Source organism: Agelaius phoeniceus, chromosome 1 (genome assembly GCF_051311805.1).
Source record: "Agelaius phoeniceus isolate bAgePho1 chromosome 1, bAgePho1.hap1, whole genome shotgun sequence".
Classification (NCBI taxonomy): domain Eukaryota; kingdom Metazoa; phylum Chordata; class Aves; order Passeriformes; family Icteridae; genus Agelaius; species Agelaius phoeniceus.
The window spans coordinates 43,789,342-43,809,043 of record NC_135265.1 but is presented as its reverse complement, the minus strand read 5'-3'; the positions used below and the strand labels follow the sequence as shown (position 1 = coordinate 43,809,043).

The 19,702-nt window shown below is 37.7% G+C and overlaps 1 protein-coding gene across 1 annotated transcript in view; it reads right to left on the bottom strand.

Annotated features, from left to right (window-relative positions):
- Positions 1-579: 579 nt before the first annotated feature.
- Positions 580-19,702, bottom strand: part of COL6A6 (collagen type VI alpha 6 chain) — a 42,513-nt gene continuing 23,390 nt past the window's right edge. The window contains exons 16-30 of the mRNA XM_077176619.1: positions 19,186-19,248; positions 18,440-18,502; positions 16,788-16,850; positions 16,298-16,348; positions 14,704-14,739; positions 14,514-14,576; positions 14,132-14,194; positions 11,900-11,935; positions 10,966-11,002; positions 9,792-10,279; positions 7,813-7,903; positions 4,257-4,928; positions 3,339-3,432; positions 2,860-3,131; positions 580-1,183 (exon numbers count right to left, since the gene is read on the bottom strand). Of these exons, the coding sequence (XP_077032734.1) occupies positions 1,011-1,183; positions 2,860-3,131; positions 3,339-3,432; positions 4,257-4,928; positions 7,813-7,903; positions 9,792-10,279; positions 10,966-11,002; positions 11,900-11,935; positions 14,132-14,194; positions 14,514-14,576; positions 14,704-14,739; positions 16,298-16,348; positions 16,788-16,850; positions 18,440-18,502; positions 19,186-19,248 (2,265 nt within the window). The 3' untranslated portion in view covers positions 580-1,010. The remainder of the gene's footprint in view (positions 1,184-2,859; positions 3,132-3,338; positions 3,433-4,256; positions 4,929-7,812; positions 7,904-9,791; positions 10,280-10,965; positions 11,003-11,899; positions 11,936-14,131; positions 14,195-14,513; positions 14,577-14,703; positions 14,740-16,297; positions 16,349-16,787; positions 16,851-18,439; positions 18,503-19,185; positions 19,249-19,702) is intronic.

The window sequence follows — 19,702 nt, the reverse complement described above, 5'->3', positions numbered from 1 at the left end:
TCAAGGGAGCATATAGAAAGATGCTGCTAGATCAATTCTTGTATCTTGTAAGTGAATCCACAGAAGAACAAAATGCCAGGTAAGTACAGCCACCTCTGCAGAATGGCCTGTGGTGACAAAATTAAATGCACCATGACTTCTACAGCAATAAAATGGGCAACAACAGAATTTCAGTAAGTCATCAGAGTATGAAAGCTCAGATAAGTCCTACCCTTCTGCAGGGCACTGCATTTACTATCCTCAATCAGATGTCTTCAGGAATTTTTTCTTTCACTTGAGAGCAGCCATGAAAATCTAATGCTCTAAAATAAAAGCACTTGTCTAACATCTGGTAACAAGGACAGGGGACCAATGCTTATTTACTAATAGGAAGCCACATCATGAGAATACACTTACACCTGCTTTAAGAACTAACAGCAGAAGTAAATAATTTGAGAATGATCGATTTTATTCACATGTTGGATTATTCATAAAAAAAAAGAAGCAAAAAAGAAAAGAAGCCAAGAATGATGCTATGGTAATAAATCTTTTAAATCCTTTAAGAGAATTAAGTTCTACGAATTCTGTCATTTGAGATCTAAATGCTTTCTGATATTTTCTACAAGCAGGATAAATGTGAGAAAACACCTCAAAACATTTTGATGTCAGTGTCTTGCATCTGATATTATTTAATGTAAATCTCTGAGGCACTGCTTTGTTTTATGCAGTATATTCAGAAAGTGCACATTTTGGTACTTATGGAAAAAAGTCAGGTTTCAATATTTTTATGCCTTTTAAACAGCGTACCCTTGGCTAATTAGAGTTTCTCAATACTCAACATGTTAGATCAATGGAGAAATAGCCTAAGTTTTATTTTCACAATTACATCACCAGATAATAATTTTATAATCAAGTATTTCTTTCAACTGAAACATGGGAGCTGAGTGGGTATGTAAAGCTTCCTCTTTGAATGCCTTTTCCACATCAATCTGATAGTGTTTAACTGAAGAGTTAATTTAAGTGTCTCTGCACTAGGAGGATTCTATACACAAGAATCCACATTCTTCTTGTGTTTCAAATCTATTTTTATTGCCTCCACAGCCCCCATACCAGAACTGACCACACATTTTCTGCTCTTTGTCGTAGTACCACTTCAAAATGTAATTCTGACATTCTCCACTATCTTGAACAAGGTCACATGCATCTGGAAAAGGGAAATAAGAGACAGATTTAATGAAAGAAAAATCCACCCTTCTCAGCATTGTAAATTCAGGGAAAAATAACATTCAGTGCAAACTGTCAGACAAAAGGAGTAGGCAGTGTTCAAGGTCTTACACAGATTCACTAAGTGTTCATCTAGAACTCCATAGTGCCAGTGTGAAAACCCTCTTTTTATGATTGTTTTTCCCAGAAAGAATGTCTGAAACTAGATTTTTCATTGCCATAAATAGGACTGCTAAAAGGTGTTTAGTTTTCTAACAAAAAGAGGGTTTTTTAATGATTGTAAAATAACTATACCTGGTCCATAGAAACTAGGAGAATAAGCTTTTTAATAATTCCCCTCTTCTTTATTGCAACTTCTTATACTGGTATCCATCAATAAAATTTCATAAATTAGTATACATAGGTTGTTAAACTATCCATGGTAGTCTCTTAGCCAAATCCAAGAGTATTACAGATTTAAATTGCATAAATTAGCAAAGTAGGTGAGAGGAGCATACTTAGTAGCAATCTGGTATTCAGTGAGAACAGTTCTAATGATCTTTCACCAATGTAAATTCAGAGTTACTCAAAAGAAGACAGAAAGGCAGCTCTAGACTTTGGTGTCAGTACAATATTAAAGAGGAAGAACTGAGAAATAAAGAAATATAATGATACAACTTAAAGATTTAAAATTACATAACCTTCTCCTAATCAACCGAAAAGCAAAAATCTCAAGCAAGAGATGAGCACAAAGTACATCTCTCAAAAGGCAAGTTCTGGAACTGGGCTACATGTTTTTAGAAGTAAAATGTTGGGTCACTAATTACAATACAGGATTGGGGAAGGCAGTTCATACAGCTCTCATAAGTGGCTTAGGTAGTTTCTTACTCAAGTGCAGTGACCATGACTACTTCATCAAAGGAAATATTTTATTAGTAAAGTATAAACAGTAACATATCTTCCTGTTACTGATCCTCTCTCATCCTGAATGAGGCTACAATTCCAGAACCATTCTTGAGTGGAGAGAGATGAAAAACAAAGGGATAACGTCTGTAGAAATGAACTACCACACCCAAATCTATGCAGACACCTTTTCATTTATTTTCACATAACTTCTCTCTAATTATACTTTAAACATAAAATTCACTCAATAGTGTTACAAAAACATTGGTGCCAAATAATCTCACAGTCAGCTTCCCATGCCTATGTCTAATGGCAAATCTGCAATGAAAAATGTATCATTAGGAAGTACAGTTAAAACCATGAAGAATACATCTTTTGATACCTCTGCTGATGGATCCTGTTCTTCCTACCGGAACAGACTGTAGCAGAAATATAATTAGTTCCTCCATGTTGAGCTAAATTAGCAACAGGATTAACTACTAATTACAGAGCAACTTGGGGATTTTAAAATTATTGACTATTTTAGTAAGGGGGATTAGAACTTTGCATGATATTATTACAAAAAGTTATGAATCAAAACTGAAGTTATAATGACACCTGTAGTTCAATCTTTAACTACTATATAGGTTTGGACTAAATACTAACATATGATGACTAAAACCTTTGGAAAAATGTAGCTGGAAATTCCTCATCTTGTAAAAATATTCAGTTGAGTCCTTTACAGTTTAGTCTTTTTACTGAATTAAAAAAGATTTTCATATTCTAGAATCATACCATAATCATTACAGCCACTTCTAGTTTCTGCTGTTGTCTCTAAGTTTTTCTTGTTCTTCTCCTGAGCTTTTCCACACTCTTGAGGCTTTTCCCTTTTAGCATTTTCCTCTGTGAAATACTCATTCTCCTCATAATCATCTCTCATTTCTGGCACTGTGTATACAGGTTCCTTGGTGTTCTCTTTCATACTCTTCATGACTCTACTTTCATTTTTTTCCATGTCTTCTAAAACTTGACTGGAATCACTTTCAGCCATTCCAGGAAAAGGTATCCTTCCAAAGAGAGGGGGAAAAAAAAAATTAAGCACCAATATGACCTTAGAAAATGCATCTGGTTCATTCCTTCTGAAAAACATGAAAAAAACTTTTGACCCCAATCCCATTTATGTTATAACTACTTTGAATGTAAAAACTAACCCAAAGGGATAAATCTTACATTCAGAGGTATGTTCTCAAAAAGTTCAATAGGCAATTTCCAACCTTTCAGTCATGGATGCTTCCTGTTGTATGTCTCCCCGATCTAAGTTTTCACATTCTTCTTGAAGTTCAGGTGAAGGATAACTGTTCATTTCTTCTGTGAGAAAGCACAGGTGGCAGGGGTGAGTTTTAAAGTCCTCAAAAGTAGGATTAATAAAAACCACTACATGGCTGTTTTTGTGAACTGGAGTTTGCGTCTTTGAATAAGTAACACACTATATCCAGAGTGACTGACACTATGCCCAGAAAAATGAAAAATATTATAGAGATCAGATAGATGAGAATGACTACTGAACCAATCTTTTATATTTTGTCTTACTTTTTAATGCACTATTTATCTTTCTATAGAAACTTTGACATCTCCAAGCATATGCTTGTGATGAGGATTTTAAATAAGTGGCAATTTCCTTTTTGCTATTCTCTTGTTTCCATGTCAAAGCATTTAAGACTAAGCATCTTCATGAATGTGTCCTGAAAAGTAAGTCCTGTGTCTGCTCTGTAGAGAGGTTGAAGTCAAATGTGCAAAATATTTATCTTGTACCTGTCCCAAAGCCTAAATAGGCATAAACAGCTCAGTTGATCTGGACTTGTCAATAGTTTGAGGAGAAATGTGGGCCTAAATCAGGAACATGACAATTTTCTTAGCTGAAGAATGGTCTGTCTTTAGTGAAAGTGGAGTACACAAAGCCACACATTAAATAAAAACTTAAGGGAAAAAGACTACTTTAGAATAGAATGCTGTTCTGTCATTACTGGCACTTTTATTAATGTCCAGCATCTGAGGTAAACTAATCATGGATGATTAGCAGCAAAGTTATGACCAGGAAATGAATGATAGCACATATACACTGACTACCTTTTTCTACACAACATTTGTCTTTTTTTCCACAAGTGAAGCAAATGCTGCTGTATGATACTTACGTTGTAGAAGATTTAGGAATGCCCTGCTAAACCTCTGAGCATATGCCATCTCTGGGGTGGAAAACCTGCCCAGTGTCAGTGAGTGCTGATCTGTGGGGGAGCTTGACAGCTCCATCAGCTGATTGTCACTCACATCACTGCCAAGTGCAAGAGTGAATAAGGTGAACCCTTGGCACTTGGCTCCGAGTGAAATCTCTCTCAGCCTTTCTCTGTCCCATGTGCTTGTTTTGCTTCCGACTATTGTAAATATGACCCTGTGTTTTCTTTGTCTGGGGGCTTTAAAGAATACGTTTTCAACTGTCCACTGTAGAGCAGAAGAAATGGCTGATGGCCCTTCCAGCTGGTGAACAGACTCTTGGATGTGTTTCTTCATCAAATCTTTATTGCTGTATGTGACTAGGTCAAACTCCAAGGCCACAGGTGTCTGGTTTCTGTCAGGCAGGAAGCCCCTAGGAGCCTGTTGCACCAGTGCCACTCTGATGCCTCCATATGATTCGTTTGGCTGTGAGGAAACGACAAACTGATCCACCATGTTGCTCACAAAGTCTTTGGCTCTCTGAAACTCTTCACTGCTAATGCTGCGAGAGCTGTCCATGATGTAAGTTATATCCATATCCATCTGAACCAGGGGAGAAAAAGGCACCTCACAGTTGGTTCTCGGATTGCATTTATCTAAAGAGGAAGACCCAATATCCAGTGAACTATTTAACAATACAACAAAAGCAATGATTCATACAAATTTCACACAAAGTCCTGTAGATCTGTATTAGGTTTGTATGGCCAAGTTTTGGTAGTGGGGGGCACTACAGGGATGGCTTCTGTAAAAAGCTGATGGAAGCTTTCTCCATGTCCAGCAGAGCCAATGCCACTAGCTCCAAGAGAGACATGCTACTGGTTAAGCCAATTAGAAGTGGTGGACATGCCTCTGTGATAACATATTTAAGAAGAAGACAAGAAATGCTATTATGCAGACTTAATTGTGGCCATAGAAAAGCAGAGTGAAAATATGTGAGAGAGACAACTATGCAAACACTAAGGTTAGTGGAGAAGGAGGGGAGGAGGTACTCCAGGTACTGGAGCAGAGATTCCCTTGCAGCCCCTAGTGAAGACTATGCTGAGGCAGCTGTTCCCCTGCAGCCCATGGAGATCCAGGGGATGCAGAGATCTAATTACAGTTTGTGGATGAACCCCATGTGAGAGCAGGTGGATGCCTGAGAGGAGGCTGTGAAACTGTGGAAGGCCCATGCTGGAGTTGGCTCCTGGCAAGGACCTGCAGACCTATGGAGAGAGGAGCCCAGGCTGGAGCAGGTTTTCTGGCAAGACTTGTGACCCTGTGCCTGAAAGACTGCACCCCATGGAAGAGTGACCCATGCTGCAGCAGTTTGGAGAGGACTATTGCGCATGGGGCAATGAACTCACATTGCACCAGTTTGAAGATGGGATGGGCTTCTGTTGAAGAAGTTCATGAAGAACTATCTTCCATGGGAGGGACCCCATGCTCTCCCTGAGCACTGGCAGAAACACTGTTTGATGAACTGACCATAACTCCCATTCTCCATCTCTGTGTGCTGCTGGTAGGGAGACGGTAGAGCTGAGAAGGCGGGAGTGGGGGGGGAAGGTGGTTTTAAGGTCTAATTTTACTTTTTGTTGGTCTGTTTTTGTTTTGTTAGTAATAAATTCAATTAATATTTGTAATTCAACTTTGTTCTGCCCATGGCAGCATTTGATGAGTGATCTCTCTGTCCTTATCTCCTTATCCCCTGCCCAGCTGTGGAGGGATTGTCTGGCATCCAGACAGGGTCAACCCACTACAAACGCTTTTTTTCTTTTTCCTAAACTTTGATCTAAAAAAATCAAAACAAACAAACAAACAAACAAAAACCCAAACAAAAACAAACAAAACAAACAAAAAACCTCTAATCAATTTGGGAGCTGTAGCTGTACTCTATACCCCCTCCTCTTTACCACAGGGAATTGGTCCATAAAGAGATAATCTAGAGGCTGAAAGGCCCAGCAAGGGGTTTTCCTTGGTTCCAAAAGGGCTCAGGACTCAGCTAGGAATCAACAACTTAGTCTGGAGAACAGATGTGGGAAGGGATAAAGGAAATATTCTTGACTGAAAGACACTGTTTAACAAACTATAAAAGACACAGAGTTATCACAGAGGCAGAAGCCTTCTACACACACACCCTGAAACTCTCCCCAGAGCCTGGATGCAGGTTCTGTGGTTACTTCCCTGGGGATTGAGGGAAAGGATCTCGATGTGTATGTGCCCCACCAGCAATTGGATGGTAAGATATATTGAACCCATTGAAGTTATATTATTTCTTCATTAGCTGTAACATTAATAGGTACCTTTAACTTCATGCTGTATCTATCTACTAGTAGTTTCTCTTTTTATCCTTATTCCTGTGTAGTATTAGTTTGGTTTAAGTCTTATGTCTCTTAGTTTTCTGCCTATTAATTAAATGATTCATTCTATAATAGACCAAATCAGCCATTATTAAAGAACTTGTGAATGAGAGTGGGTTTTGGGGTTCTGGCTGCCTCAATAAAGCTACTGCCTGCTGCCAGAGGCCTGGGCAAAAGGCAAGAAATTTTCTAAACCCCTACTTCCATTTGTAACAGGAGCTTGAAATATTTTTGTTCTAGTAAGGAACAACAAGACGAGTCCTGCTGAAGAAGGTTTTGAGATACTAGGGGAAATCATTCATGCATGAGAGCAGAAAAACATTCATAAGGAAAAATTTCATAGATAACAGTTCCCTGGAGAAATTTTCTTCTCTTGAAATCTTCTCTGAACATTGTAAAGGACACAGAATCAAACTCTGTTTTTTCATCTCAGATCATTGTTCAACATTTTGACATATTATCATTTAGCAGCTTCTCCCCCTCTCACAGCATAGAACTTACAGCAAATGAGCCTGCCTTCCCAAAATCTTTTTGCTATTTTAAGTGCATTTCTGTTAACAAGGAAATGCTAAACACAATAATTCATTTCACATGGCTGAGATGGAAATTAAACAGCTTTTGTGATTTTGAGATTCTATTTCTTACCATCCACTGAAGAGGAAGTTAAAATTGTAACTCCTCAGCAGTGGTATTCTGTAACCACAAAATTATCTGTCACAGAAGGCAAGAAGGCCCAGTTGCAGAAGGGTTCAGCTGACTGGAATGTCAGAGACAGAAAAAGGAGTAAAGTTTCCTCTGTAAAGGAGTGAAGTTTCTCTTGGAAATTATAAGAAACAGCCATAGCACTGTCTTCTAACCATCCTGGAATGGGAACACTCAGACATCCCTACTGGCTGCAGAGCTGGGCTGAGTTGCTCCATGCAACCAACCACACAGTTCTTAATACATCTCTGCAAACTCCTTGTGGAACATTCATGGCAGTAGGATTCTGACCAGTTCATTAATATTTTTCTTTTATATTTAAGCACAGATGTGTTTAAGGTGTACCAGAAAAAATCCCCACCACATTGCAAAAAAAAAAGCTATAGAATTTGTTATTGAAATGGTAAATAGACCAACAGATGCAATTTGCAAAATGTCTTACCAAAGCACAGTGCACAATATGTGATGCCCTCCAAATTTTCGTCCTGTTGTCTTTCCCAAACAAATAACTGAAATCTTCTTGTGTCATCAATCTGTGTTTTAGAGCAAACACAAAAGCAACATTAAGAAGAAAGGCAAAATATATGAAGACTGTCTTTTTTCTTTTTTTTCTGCAGGGAAGGATCATCACTTTTTTATTTTCTTAATAAGGTGCTATTTTTCTACAGAGAAAAGGGCAGGATATCTCAGGATATCTCTTTTTCTGGGACAAAGGGTGAAGATGATTTCTTGGAGGGAAAATTCTAGCATTAGAAAGTTGTATTATGAGAGCAACCTACATGTTTCCTGGGATCACCTGAAGAAAGACAATCTTTCACAGTGGAAGATTTGACCACAGAAATGCTTGAGGAACTCTGAAGATGCTCCAACATTCTACAATTTCACTGACCACCACCCAACCCCATCCAGATGTGATCCAATGGAAAAGCATTTCCTTGTAGACTAAGATAAAAATGGCTTTAAAATATCACAGTATTACAGGAAATGAACATATATGAATAAGCTATAATGGTAAGCAAAGAAATAATTACTTCTTTGCATTAAACTTTGGCTTTGTGTGTTATACACCACACAATTAATTTCTGATTAACATCTGTAAAGAATATTACAGATAGAACTCTTCAAGGGAATTAGAATTGGCAATGGCTGCATGTGGTCAATAAACTGAAGTTCCTGAAGCAAAGTAAAGCCAGTAAGTATCTGTGGCTACAGACTTGTAGGATCATAGAGATTACACCACCTCTCAATTCCAAGGGCAGAAGTCCATCTGAAAGGAAAAGGGAAGCTGTATTTACGTGGGGATGGTGGTGAGGTTGTTGGCCTTGCCATCACTGTAAACTTAAAGGAGTGCTGGGCAGTGAATTTTTTGCCTTTCCCCTGCTAAGCAGCTCTTTTAAACTCTTCTACTCTGAAGACAGATTTATGTAAAGTCACCAGATGTCATCACATGCATTCAGAGTTGTAATCTGCTTATACTAAGTAAAGAAAATACTGATTCTTGCTCCTGTTTATCCTGTGGAACAACCCAGGCAATAAACCATAAGTTTCCTTCTCATGTGTCAGCAGAAATTTTTCATTCTGGTAAATTATCATTTAGTCAGAAAAATACATGAATCAACTAATAAATATGAGGCTGCATGAGAATAAATATAGCATAAATAATAAAGGACTGACTTAGATATTGCTAGATCAGAACTTAAACTCCAAGTTTTGCACTTTTAATCATGCACAAGTAAACATATTTCTTTTTTAAATTACAATTTTGAGGAAACAGCAGCTGGAATGAATTCTACTTTGAAAAAGTTAAAACTGAGCACAGATGATATTAAAACAAATTCAAAGGACGGAGAACATGCAATCTATATTATGAAACCTTAAATAAATATAGAATTGCTTTCCTTTTGTACCTTTTAAAATGGACTGTTAATTTTTTTACTATCTTTTAGATTAAGTCATATTTTAAAACAAAATTTCATAGTTTTCTCATGTACAAATGGCAATAAAGATATCAAGAGGGGCTTTGCTAATTTAATTTTCTTTTGAAAAAACAGAAGGCATGCTTGAAACCTTCTACTAACTTTTCTAGAAACTAGGGCCAGAGTTTGTTAGTTAAATTTTTATTACTTGTTACAACTTCAGAAATAAAAAGGCATAGTAAATAAGTGAAATTAACAGAACATTATGGAAATTCTCTGATTTTCCCTAAAAGCACAAGACATTAATAATTTATGTTCAGAAAAAGGTCAGATGGTGATCACTATGGTCAAGTGAATCACTGCTGCTTTGTTAAAATTATACCCCTTTCTAGTAAGGGATTGGACAGTTCCTGTAGGGCTTAGGCTGGAGAACAGGATTCACTCAAATCCTAGCAGATACTCAGCAAGTGGGTGACTGACTCAGTTTTCAACAGGCTCTACTTACAGAGAAGGTACGTCTGACATTTGGCACCTCACTGAAGGCAATAACCACTGGAGTGATGTCCAAGGCACTCAACTCAAGCACAGCTGTGCTGATGGCAACATCATCCTGCGATGGACCATTGGCAAAAAACAGGGCAACTTTTCTTGTGAGGATGCCCTGACGAACACGTTTGAAGACATTTCTCGCAACAAATCTCATGGCTGCCCCAATATTTCGTTTTCCACTGGATCTCTCAAGTGGGATTCTCTGGATGGCTTGTAGCAGCAAGTTGTTCTTTTGGAATTCAGAGAATCGGATGAGGTAGTGCATGTTGGTATTGAAAGAAACAACAGAGACACGAGCGCCTGTTGGGCAATTGCTTTCACTGATCTTAATGGTCTTCAGCAATAACATAACAATGTTCCTCATTCTTTCAAATGCAGCTGGTGTAACATCATCAGACATATCCAAGGCAAAAACCACTTCAGTTGGATAAGCTGGGCACGTGTCTGTATATCAAAGCACAAAAGTTATGTGAGAAACTTTCCACAACTCAAACATTGTTCGTTTCTTCTTCAAATCTATAAAATAATGGATATTCAGAGACCAGATGGGCTTACCTGATGAGCATGCTGGAAGGAAGAGAGGGAGAGCAATTAATTATTTTGGACTCATATGCATTAAAATAGTGACTTATTCACTGGCTTTTAATGAAGAGCCTGGCCAAAGTTCAGACAACTGACAGAGTCTGTCAGTGCAAGGCCACATTCCTCTTTTACAATCAAATAGTCAAAATAATGCCATTTTACTGGATAAGAATTTTTTAAATTATCCTGGGTTCTGCTGAGCACACATATCTGAGAATGAACACACCTAATCTGGGTGACAGCTGAAATAAAAATTTTGTCTTTTCTCAGAGAACTCTCCAAAGGGTGTTGGCACAATACCAAAGATTTTTTTGATCTTTAATGAGGAAGAAATATTTGCTATATTTTTTGTAATAAACAGATAGGAAAAATTATCAAAAAGCATAAGTTTGCTTCATACACCTGCCGAAAGCCCTTACAATTAACAACTACCAGTCAAACTGAACCTAGATAAAAACTATCAGTTTATAGGGTTTCCAATGAAGGCTGTTACATTCAGGAAGAGTGACTACGTGAAATCAGAAGTAAAAGAAGATTTCCCCACTTACGGCAGTTTTTTCGGGTAAAATTCACAAGTTCACAAGGCTGCAGGTTCAAAATTAATAAAAAAGGAATTAATGGCAAATCCCAGACCACCCCAGACTGGGAATCTTACTGTTGGTTTGAGCTGAAGGTTGTATCCCAGTTCCTAAAATAACTTTCATTACAAGAAATCCAGAATCACAGAGTCGAGTCCCTTTTTATAACAGATAGTGCAGGAACTCTCTCCCCTTGCTGCAGAAACTAGGCACATTTTTTAAGATGTGCTCTGTTGGCATTTAATGATGTTCTGAAGCATTAAAACAATCATTAAATTCTTTATGAATGAGTGCCATCCATTCTTTATTTTGTATAGTAAATTGATCTAAGATGTCATCAGTCAATGGCACTTCCATAAACAATGGGCATTCCAATAGTGACTCACAAAGGAAGTGAGAAGCCCATGAAGAAGGAGAGATGTCCTCTGGACACAGAACACACCTGCAATAGTACTGCCTACAGGTAGTCATGCATGCAAGGATTAATGAAGTCTTTACTCAGAAGTGTTCCTTTTACATGGGATTAGGATTCTGAAGAAATCCTGCACTGTAATTCCCAGTGAAAATAACTGTTGCTGAAGAAATGCCTTCCGTTACAAAAAGGGAAATAGTAACCCTAATGTGAGCTATTGTGTAAACTGATATGAGTGAAAAAAACAGATAAATGAATATTAATTGTCCAATCGTTTGTAAAAGTTTGGACATGGTGTTAATCCACATGCATAAATGTTTCTCATTCCTTGGTTGCTTGCAGAATGGCAGAACCCACTGCACACTCTGACAAGCACATGGAAAATATACTATTTTATAACAGCTAAGTGTGCTCATTGCTGTCAGGGATTATCAATGGAAACGAAACCAGATAATTCCGTGCAGTATAGTTAGCTGTAAGGTGATTACTTACTTCCATTAAAATGGTGCCCACTGGTCCCTTGGCACCCTGAAAAAAATTAAAGATAGATCCATAAAACCAGACCCTGCTAATGTATTCCCATGTGTTACTCTGTAGCCCAAAGAAAATGCAGGCAAAACAGTGTTTCCCAGCAATCATTTATGAATTTGAGAGGAGATGGCAGTTCCCAGTACATATATGCTCAGAGCTGCAGACTACTTGTCAGATTTATTTCTCAGTCCATTTTTCTTAATGGTTTTTAAATGTTCAATACTTGCTGCTCTTGGGGAGCAGTAATTGGGTTCCCTTATAAACAGCAGTTTCTGCGCTATGGTTCTGTTACCTGCACTTCACATATTTTCCAACATCTGGTGTGTGACAAGCTTTCCCTCTCCTCTTGCACATTACAATCCCCACAGTTCTACCTTGAAAGATCCTGCAGACCATACACACATCATGACACCTTTACCTACTCTGCAACTTTCTCTTTGGGAGCTGTGGAAAAACAACAGCACTCCAAGCATTTTTTTTTTCAAAATAAAAGTGTTGTTTAATCTTCATAACAGAAATGAAATATAGGTAAAATAACTAATTTTCAAGGGAGCTTGAGTACTCATCATGTGTGCATTTCAGATGCATAAGACTACTGAAAAATTTCCCTTACTCCCACGGAGCAGCAGTGAGATACAGCAGGAAAATTTGAACTCCCCATCCCACTTCTTTTCCTCACCCACTTTCTACCATAACACTACATTTTGCCAAAATTGTATACTTCCTTACATCTCCAAATTACAGCCCTGTCCCCAGATTTGTTCTTTCCCCTTTCAGTTAACCTTCTATTCCTCCATCTGCCTGTGCTACCTTTCTCACCTCCTCTGCTGTCTTGCTGCTAGTACCATCACTGCCTTTCCATGCTTTTTTTCTTCTATGTTTCCCAGCAGATCCATGTTCTTTGGTACTGTTCAGCAAGAGTTTACTGTGAATTGCCTGGGTCCTAAAGAATGCTACTGATAGCAAGTCAGTGGTGGTGACTGAGCTGGGCAGACCTGACACATATGGATAATCAAACCACCAAGGATGGGTGAAACAAGCCTGTTTTGGCTGGCCCTGTCAACTACCTGTGCCTCTTCCTTCATTCCTACCTCTTCCACTTCTTACAGGGTTCCTACTTTTTCATTTCACTGATGTACTGCTACAGCAATAACCCCACCAAGCCCATACATCCCAAGCTCTATTCTCACCTGAAGAGGAGATCTTGAACTTGAAATATCTCTGAAGATTTCTTGGACTGTGGACTGGCAAGGCCCACAGCTGTGGCTCATCAACTCACAAGATCTATCTGTAAATTTTGTGAGTGGCCAAGTAGCAGAGAGGGAAATGTGCTCCAGCTGGCACTCTTAACCATTCTTGTGCCCAGCATCATAGAATAAATTGGGACAGGTACATTCATTAACCAATACAGTGTAATGAGAAGGGAAAAAAATGTTTACTAAGTTACATACATCCTGTGATCCATGTTATTCAGGTAAAGACAGTATTACCAACAGTGTTCCACATTTCAATTTAAAGAGTAAGCTAAAGAAAGTTTAACAAGAAAATCATTAACAGTAGGGATTGTTTCTGGTCACTAGGGAGCTAATTTTCAGAATTGCTGCAGGGTAAAGATAGACACATACAGGGATTTTCCTAACTACTTAAAGGGTTAGTCCTAAATCCTATTGAAATCCCTAATCCTTTCACCTGCTTAGATAAAGAATAAAACATTTTGTTGTATAAAATGCAGAGCACAGACACTGGAAAATACCTCAAGACATCTGCTTGAATTATGGATTAACAGGTTATAGTCAATTTAAACTTTAAGTGCCTGTAACTGCAAGTTTCATTTTACCTTGCTTTTCTTTTTAAATTTTAAAGAACTATTGGCATTTAGCAGACCTATTCAGTTCTATATTTCAGTATTTTCTGTTCTTTTAATTAGATATGCACACAGCCTGAAGAAAATACCAAATACTGTGGAAGAAATTCTGGCCAGCATTGTTTTGTTGCAGTTTCATTTCCAGCAGCTGGTGCTTCTGTGCACACACATCCACAGGCAAGACATAACTCTGTGCAACTGCCAGGCTGACTAAACATAGTTTACCATGTGAAACACTATTAGATATTCCATTAATCTAATAGTAATTTTAAGAGTAATTTAAGGGTGATTTTCTTAAAACTAAAAATTTTATTAAAAACAAAAATTACCATAGGTCCTGATGGCCCTTGGTCACCTGGATCTCCCAGGGAACCTGGTGCGCCAGAATTACCCTAAAAATAGAAATACAATATATTATTCTTTATAATCGCATGCACAGGTACCAAACTTCATAAGGGGAAAAAAATCTCTGTAATGATACTTTGAGTTGGATCCTGCATTTTCATAAAGATAGTCTACCACTCCTAACAATTATCAGCAACTAACACTTTTGAAGATTTCGACCTGCACTTTCTCAAGACTTCTTGCCCAAAATATGGCAATAAAAGATCAGAGCGGTAACAAATTAAAAAACTTTAGATAAAAACCACTTTTGGTGTGAGGGTTTTACTTTTAGAACTCTCACAGAGTTAGCAGATTTATCATTCTTACTCTTCTACCCCTAATTCCTTTGGGTCCTTCAGCTCCTGGAATGCCCTGATCTCCTTCTTCTCCCTGAAAATAAATTAAATCCAGAATTTATTGGAAAGGAGAAGACAGACAGAAACACAGGCAACCTTTTACAAAGAAGAATAATGTAAAACAAGACAAAAATAAATGAAATGTGCCCATTTAGTCATACCTCTGGACCAGGATATCCTATGAATCCAGATTCTCCCTATGAAAAGAAAGGACAAAGACTTCATAAGAATCTAGAACTTTGTGATCTGGTTAGTGTTTGATGCCTTTAAACCAAAAATAATTTCAAAATTATTCTCAGCTTTACAACTCGTCCGAGCAATAGTGGCTGCTACTCTGGTCTCGAATTATGTAATTTTAGATTAATACCTTGTTCATCTAAGGGAAGGGCATTTTAAGAATTTCCATCAGTTTCTAAATTTTCAAGAATATTCCATTTCTCAGTAAGTGTTTTATCAAAACTTATTCATGTCTCCTAATAACATGCAGAGGAATTCCCATGTAGCATGTGAATTCAGATTCAGAACCCAGTGTTTGAATGTAGTTTCAAAATTTTATACCACCCAGATTAAACAATGATACCATAATATTTCCTTGGCTTATCAGAAGTCAATTCATCAAGTGTTTTCAGTTACTTCAGTTTCTAGTGTGTTCTTTGTTCCCCCATGAGAAATAGGGAAACTCTTACAAAAGCCAATCAGAAGTGAAGTGTATCTTTTCTAAACATTGGAATTCACACTACTTATATATTTCCTTGTCCTCTTGCATATAACATATGTGTAACCTGTGAAATTCTGCTATCAAAGAAAATTGTTAGAGCTACGAAGGTAAGAAAAGAGATTGGAAAATAAGAAGTATCAAGGGCCACTTTCCCAAAAAGCCATTTAAAAAAAAAGGAGTTCATCTATAGGAGAGGCTCCTAGAAAGCCTTTCATATCTTTTCTGCAGCTTTCTGCTGCACTCTGATTCTCTCACAGAAAGGGAGAATGAAACAGATGGGCCTACCAGTGAGATTCACTGGACCCTTTCTGTTTCACAAGCAACAAGAAAGGACTAGTGTTGCAATATTGCACAAACTCTTTGAAAGGAGAACTGCAGCTGTTTCCAATATCCTGACCACTTTGCTCATAGACTGATCCACCGGTACCATGATTTTGACCTCATACTTTCTGTATACTTTTTATTTTAGCCGAATTCTTGTACAATTTTAGAGATGAAGGCATTTCATTACTTTTTTTTTCAGCACTGTGAAGGGAATTATAAAAATTTCTTAACAATCCAGAGGTTAATCCTCAGATTTGACTGCTGACAGTAGGAACACAAGGAAAAAAATTCACATGAAAACAGTGACAATGTTTGGAGAGTACCACCCCCACCTTGGTAGTTAGGGAATCCTTCCTCTGAAACAAGAAAAATTAAAAGAGCCCATAGTGTCCAGCCCACCAACACTTGCCAATAGCAAGGTTCAGTCAGGCAGGCTGAAGTGGGAAGAAAGCACTGTGCACTGCAAGTACAATCCTCCACATATATATGCACACACATATATATATATCAGGGAAAGAGTAAGAGTGAGTAGTCCTCAAAAGAATATCCTATGGAAGAATGTCTCTCAAGGACTGTGGTAATCCTGAGCCTCTCACTGAACCTTAGAAATGCACTTTGCATGTCCTACATTTCTTTTCAATCAAATATGAATGATCATGTTTGGTAACACAGTAGAATGGAGACTGAGACACTCTCTGACTTAAACCACATACCTTTGCTCCTTTGCTTCCTTCAGGACCATAGACATCTCTGCCATCCATGCCCTGTGTGAGTTAAATATGCTATGAATTAGCTTTTAATTGAGGATTAGGTTTAGATCCAATTTCATTTTGGAATTAAGATTGTCCCATTACAATGACCTGCCCAAGTTACTAAGACTGATGACATTGGACAAGCTATCAAAACACAATCTAAAAACACTAGCAAACAGTGGCAAAAACTGTAGAGGAAAAACAAAGATAGAGGTCATAATTTCTTTCCACTGTGTGCCCTTCCTTTTACATACTTTCTCACTTCTAAAGAATTTGAGGGGAAAGATATTGTCCTAGCCCACAAGAAATCTGGTGTCTATAAGGAAACTGAGAACCAAACGTGAAATAATTTTAATTGTATCAAATGGAGAAAATAGAAGGGAATGGACATTCCTGACTCAGATGGATAGGTAATAAAATACAGGGGTCCTGAATTAGAAAGAAAACTCACAGGAATGCCTCTCTGTCCAGGGGGTCCAGCTAAGCCCTTCTCTCCAGGGTCACCAGGTTCACCCTGTTATAATTGAAACACAAAAGCCATTAGTTTGCCTCATTCAAGAGAATTCTTCTTTCTGAAATGCAAACCTGCCTGTTAAACTGAAGTGTGCCTATACATTTTATAGACTACTTGATGCTGGGCAAAAGCATTCCATTACAGACCATGTTTCATGGACTGTTCCTGTTGGTAGACCTGGAAAGGACTTGGCAAATCAGAATATGCTGAGCATTCATGCAGCTAACCCCAAAATTCAATAAAACTCCCATTGTAATAAAGAATTACAAATTAAAAAAAAAAAAAAGTAGGGTTTGGAAAAAATTATATTAATGGTAGCAGGACATATTCTGGAATTCTACCAGTCTGAAACACCTATTGATAGCAAATGATATTTCACAGGCAGGCTGTCTGCATTGTGCTCTTAGCCCTCTTGCAGGGTTTCTTTTCTTCAGTTCCACTTTAGTTTTCACTTTCTAACTGAACATTTTTCTAACAAAGGCCCTAATATTAAACAGCACAAAACCAGACTGAAAAAGTGGTATGTATGATGGAAATTCCCATATATCTTCCCAATGTTAGTCACTGTTTTAATTATGTTTTCACACAGTGATTCTTTTCATGGCAGCACTTTGACCTTCTGATACCTCTCTGTTGCTAAAGGTTACAACCCTTGAAAGAGATGGAAAGGCTTAGCTGGCTGGTATTATTTATGATTTTTAGATTCAAATATACAACAACACTTAAATTTAGTTATTTTGATTAAATAAAATCTCACATATCAACAAACATAAAGGAAAGGTAAGTAAGGATAACATTTATTATAAGTAAGGGAACTCCAGTGTCAACAACCTGTTAGTATAAGCCTTTTTGTTTGCCTTTATGTTTAGTCAGTTCTTCTCAATATGTGCATTCCTTCAAAATAGACACCATAACAGCAAAAGTTCCTTGGACTGGTTTGGAATCTTTAGAAAAACAAAGTTAAAATAAGCAGCTATGGTTCTTTGAACTGAGAAGGTCAGATTGGACAGTAGGAAAAAGTTCTTCACCTAAGGGTGAAGTCACCGATCCAGTGTTTGTCACTGGAACAGGCTCCCCAGAAAAGTGGTCATGGCACAAAGCCTGTCAGACTTCAAGCAGCATCTGAATGATCCTATTTATGGTTTAGTTTTAGGTAGTCCTGCAAGAAGCAAGGAGTAGAACTTGATCCTCATGGATCCCTTCCAAGATGAGATATTCTATGATTCACTGGTGAGTATTTTCAATGGATTGGACAGACCCTAGGAATCATAAAAAAACCACAAGGGTCGGCCCTGCCATATTTCTGCTCCATTTTGTGAGAAGGCAGGTCCCATTCAGAACCATTACCACAAGAGCAATTAATGACAGTGATCATGGCAACACTAAAAACTTCTTAGTGTAGTTCTGATATGTGTAAGATTACCCTAAGTATATCACTTGTCTTGCCATGCAAGTGAAAAATATCTTAAAAATGTAACATTCCACACGTTTCACAGCACTGAACTCTTTGTTAGTCCATGCTTCTTTGGTCAGTAATGAATGAATGACACCGTTAGATTGCTGTAATAAGATACTTTGAAAATCTTTACCTTTGCTCCTCTTACACCTAACTTTCCAACAAAGCCAGGTGAACCAGGCATCCCCAGACTACCCTGTAATAAGAAGCATCAGTTAAAAGGTGCACAATGAAAAAATCAAGGGCTCACTGCACTCAAGGATTCATTGTCACTTCAAATTACTATAGAATCAGTAAAAATATTGGGCTTTTGAGGACCACAAGTAAGAGTTACTGGTCAAACTATCATTCTACTTATTTCCTGTCATCTGTACAACTGCCATAAAATTTTCAAAATTTTATCAATTATGACATAAATGTTATTTTCCATCTACATAGACAGCTAGTAAATACACACATATGTGTAAAAAATATTAATGTACATATATAATTGGTTATGTAAGCATGAGAATCATTAGTTGACTGAAACAGATGATCAAGGCTGACAGCATAGTATATTCATTCCTGGGTTACAATGGTGCAATTTCAGAACAAGAAACCCCAAAATCAACAGCATCACAAAAGTGAGAAGTTCAGCAGACAGTTCAGCAGCTCAATAGTTACAAACTCATCACACCCTAGCACTTGCTATTCACACACCTAAATTTATTTTCAAGGCTGTTATTTTACCATATGAGACTGCAAATCAGTTTCCTTAAGTATTACACCAAAAATCCCTGTTTCTACTTTTTATAAGCTTTTTGAAAACTCTTTAGAAGAACAACCCATCACTGATAATGAAAAAAAGGGTACAGGTGGAATATATTATTTAAAACTAACCAGAGGGCCTGGCATGCCTTGTGGTCCAGGAGGTCCTCTGATCCCTTGTGGTCCTCTTGGGCCCTGATGTAAAGAAGAAATTGAAACACAAAGTCAGATCAATGCTAACAGCCCTTCAATGACTATCATATTGCTGCAATGACCAGAATCCCAGTGCCTGTTTCACAAGCTTTATTTTACAGGTGAAACTTCTTGCTGTTTTGTTGTAAGGATTTGCCTGTTTGAAGCACCTGAGATGGCCTGACAGTCTGATTCAGAGACCCACTGTGGTGTCTAAGGATACCAATGGAGCCATAAGCAGCCTCCTATCAACCAGTCATGCTTTCTCCATCCTAAAATGCAAGTTAAAAGCATCTTTAAACTTAAACATCTTTAAAAGTTAGAAGCATCTAAGAGCATCTTTAAACTCAAAGCTACTATAAGAAGTCTATCACAATAATTCTGTTCAAAATTACTCCACCTAGCAAATTTTTTAAACACAAGGCTTTTCTCACTGGTTTTGTCAATGCAATAGGTT